Source organism: Oncorhynchus kisutch, linkage group LG18 (genome assembly GCF_002021735.2).
Source record: "Oncorhynchus kisutch isolate 150728-3 linkage group LG18, Okis_V2, whole genome shotgun sequence".
NCBI classification, from domain to species: Eukaryota; Metazoa; Chordata; class Actinopteri; order Salmoniformes; family Salmonidae; genus Oncorhynchus; species Oncorhynchus kisutch.
In genome coordinates this window covers 3399808-3403586 of record NC_034191.2, presented here as the reverse complement: position 1 = coordinate 3403586, position 3779 = coordinate 3399808, and the positions used below count along the sequence as shown (strand labels likewise).

The 3779-nt window shown below is 54.5% G+C and overlaps 1 protein-coding gene across 1 annotated transcript; it reads right to left on the bottom strand.

Annotated features, from left to right (window-relative positions):
* Positions 1-618: 618 nt before the first annotated feature.
* LOC116354781 (collagen alpha-1(I) chain) lies at positions 619-2251 on the bottom strand. The gene is made up of 2 exons (XM_031796290.1): positions 1658-2251; positions 619-1623 (listed from the first exon to the last, which is right to left on the bottom strand). Exons 1-2 carry the CDS (start codon positions 2249-2251, stop codon positions 619-621), a joined length of 1599 nt encoding a protein of 532 aa, XP_031652150.1.
* Between the last annotated feature and the right edge of the window lie 1528 nt (positions 2252-3779).

The window sequence follows — 3779 nt, the reverse complement described above, 5'->3', positions numbered from 1 at the left end:
AAGTGCTGCTGATACACTAACAAAGAAATCTGAAGAATGACTAGTACAATGATCAGAATGACTAGTACAATGATCAGAATGACTAGTACAATGATCAGAATGACTAGTACAATGATCAGAATGACTAGTACAATGATCAGAATGACTAGTACAATGATCAGAATGACTAGTACAATGATCAGAATGACTAGTACAATTATCAGAATGACTAGTACAATTATCAGAATGACTAGTACAATGATCAGAATGACTAGTACAATTATCAGAATGACTAGTACAATGATCAGAATGACTAGTACAATGATCAGAATGACTAGTACAATGATCAGAATGACTAGTACAATGATCAGAATGACTAGTACAATTATCAGAATGACTAGTACAATTATCAGAATGACTAGTACAATTATCAGAATGACTAGTACCATTATCAGAATGACTAGTACAATGATCAGAATGACTAGTACAATTATCAGAATGACTAGTACAATTATAAGAATGACTAGTACAATTATCTGAATGACTAGTACAATGATCTAAGAGATTTGGGGAAAAAGATGAAAAGGCTGTGGGCATCCTACATGGTGGCTTGTGTGTCTGTCCGCCTGCTCCCCAGGGTCAATTCTCGGGGGTGGTGCAGCCGTGTCCCTGCTCCCCAGGGTCCCCAGGGTCGATTCTCGGGGGTGGTGCAGCGGTGTCCCTGCTCCCCAGGGTCGATTCTCGGGGGTGGTACAGCGGTTGTCCCTGCTCCCCAGGGTCCCCAGGGTTGATTCTCGGGGTGGTGCAGCGGTGTCCCTGCTCCCCAGGGTCGATGCTCGGGGGTGGTACAGTGGTGTCCCTGCTCCCCAGGGTCCCCAGGGCCGATGCTCGGGGATGGTGCAGCGGTGTCCCTGCTCCCCAGGGTCGATGCTCGGGGTGGTACAGCGGTGTCCCTGCTCCCCAGGGTCGATCCTCGGGGGTGGTGCAGCGGTGTCCCTGCTCCCCAGGGTCCCCAGGGTCGATGCTCGGGGATGGTACAGCGGTGTCCCTGCTCCCCAGGGTCGATGCTCGGGGGTGGTACAGTGGTGTTCCTGCTCCCCAGGGTCCCCAGGGTCGATGCTCAGGGGTGGTACAGCGGTGTCCCTGCTCCCCAGGGTCGATGCTCGGGGTGGTACAGCGGTGTCCCTGCTCCCCAGGGTCGATGCTCGGGGGTGGTACAGCGGTGTCCCTGCTCCCCAGGGTCGATGCTCGGGGGTGGTACAGCGGTGTCCCTGCTCCCCAGGGTCCCCAGGGTCGATGCTCGGGTGTGGTACAGTGGTGTCCCTGCTCCCCCAGGGTCCCCAGGGTCGATGCTCGGGGTGGTACAGCGGTGTCCCTGCTCCCCAGGGTCGATGCTCGGGGGTGGTACAGCGGTGTCCCTGCTCCCCCGGGTCGATGCTCGGGGGTGGTACAGCGTTGTCCCTGCTCCCCATGGTCGATGCTCCGGGGTGGTACAGCGGTGTCCCTGCTCCCCCAGGGTCGATGCTCGGGGGTGGTACAGCGGTGTCCCTGCTCCCCAGGGTCGATGCTCGGGGGTGTTGCAGCGGTGTCCCTGCTCCCCAGGGAACCCCGGGGTCGATGCTCGGGGATGGTACAGCGGTGTCCCTAGTCCCCAGGGTCGAAAGCTCGGGGGTGGTACAGCGGTGTCCCTGCTCCCCAGGGTCGATGCTCGGGGGTGGTACAGCGGTGTCCCTGCTCCCCAGGGTCGATGCTCGGGGGTGGTACAGCGGTGTCCCTGCTCCCCAGGGTCCCCAGGGTCGATGCTCGGGGGTGGTACAGCGGTGTCCCTGCTCCCCAGGGTCCCCAGGGTCGATGCTCGGGGGTGGTACAGCGGTGTCCCTGCTCCCCAGGGTCGATGCTCGGGGGTGGTACAGCGGTGTCCCTGCTCCCCCGGGTCGATGCTCGGGGGTGGTACAGCGGTGTCCCTGCTCCCCAGGGTCCCCAGGGTCGATGCTCGGGGGTGGTACAGCGGTGTCCCTGCTCCCCAGGGTCGATGCTCGGGGGTGGTACAGCGGTGTCCCTGCTCCCCCGGGTCGATGCTCGGGGGTGGTACAGCGGTGTCCCTGCTCCCCAGGGTCCCCAGGGTCGATGCTCGGGGGTGGTACAGCGGTGTCCCTGCTCCCCAGGGTCGATGCTCGGGGGTGGTACAGCGGTGTCCCTGCTCCCCAGGGTCGATGCTCGGGGGTGGTACAGCGGGGTCCCTGCTCCCCAGGGTCGATGCTCGGGGGTGCATGTGTGTTTGTGTGTGTTTGTTTGATTGTGTGTGTATTGCGGAGTTGCCGTAAGACGGAGTGGGTGCAGGAGGAATGTGTCTGAGTTGTTGGTCTGGGTCACAGTGTGGGGTGAGTCTATCAGAGCACTGAGGCCTCCATTGAGTAGAAGAGGAAACAGACCTACGCATCAATACCGATGATGATATTCAGATGGGTTGTGTCAGGAAACGGAATGATATTTTGATGAAGGATTTTCCAGGATCAGACATTAGGAAACAAGAAACCTTCCTTTTTTTTCACACATTTACTGAACATCTGTATCATATCTACAACTGGGATGTTTTTATTTATACATTTTTTAAATTAACATTTTATATAACTAGGCAAGTCAGTTAAGAACAAATTCTTATTTACAATGACGTCCTACCCCCGGCCAAACCCAGACAACGCTGGGTCAATTGTGCGCCACCCAATGGGACCGGATGTGATACAGCCTGGATTCGAACCAGGGACTGTAGTGATGCCTCTTGCACTGAGACGCAGTGCCTTAAACCGCTGCGCCACTCGGGAGCAATTCAAAATAAATATCCATTTACACATAGGCCCTGGTTAAACGTAGTGCACTATGAAGGGAATAGGGTGCCATAGGCCCTGGTTAAACGTAGTGCACTATGAAGGGAATAGGGTGCCATAGGCCCTGGTTAAACGTAGTGAACTATGAAGGGAATAGGGTGCCATAGGCCCTGGTTAAACGTAGTGCACTATGAAGGGAATAGGGTGCCATAGGGCCTGGTTAAACGTAGTGTACTATGTAGGGAATAGGGTGCCATAGGCCCTGGTTAAACGTAGTGCACTATGAAGGGAATAGGGTGCCATAGGCCCTGGTTAAACGTAGTGCACTATGAAGGGAATAGGGTGCCATAGGCCCTGGTTAAACGTAGTGCACTATGAAGGGAATAGGGTGCCATAGGGCCTGGTTAAACGTAGTGAACTATATGGAAATGGGAATAGGGTGCCATAGGCCCTGGTTAAACGTAGTGCACTATGAAGGGAATAGGGTGCCATAGGCCCTGGTTAAACGTAGTGAACTATGAAGGGAATAGGGTGCCATAGGGCCTGGTTAAATGTAGTGAACTATGAAGGGAATAGGGTGCCATAGGGCCTGGTTAACGTAGTGTACTATGAATGGAATAGGGTGCCATAATGCACTACTTTTAACCAGGGCCTATGAAGGGAATAGGGTGCCATAGGGCCTGGTTAAACGTAGTGCACTATGAAGGGAATAGGGTGCCATAGGGCCTGGTTAAAAGTAGTGCACTATGAAGGGTATAGGGTGCCATAGGGCCTGGTTAAACGTAGTGTACTATGAAGGGAATAGGGTGCCATAGGGCCTGGTTAAACGTAGTGCACTATATGGAAATGGGAATAGGGTGCCATAGGGCCTGGTTAAACGTAGTGCACTATGAAGGGAATAGGGTGCCATAGGGCCTGGTTAAACATAGTGCACTATGAAGGGAATAGGGTGCCATAGGGCCCTGGTTAAAAGTA

Bases quoted from the DNA above. Each gene is read 5' to 3' on its own strand.
- LOC116354781 (XM_031796290.1), bottom strand. From the start codon at position 2,251: ATGCACCCCCGAGCATCGACCCTGGGGAGCAGGGACCCCGCTGTACCA. The intron at 1,624-1,657 runs GTACCACCCCCG...CCTGGGGACTAG, and splicing joins TGGGGAGCAGGGACACCGCT to GGACACCGCTGTACCATCCC.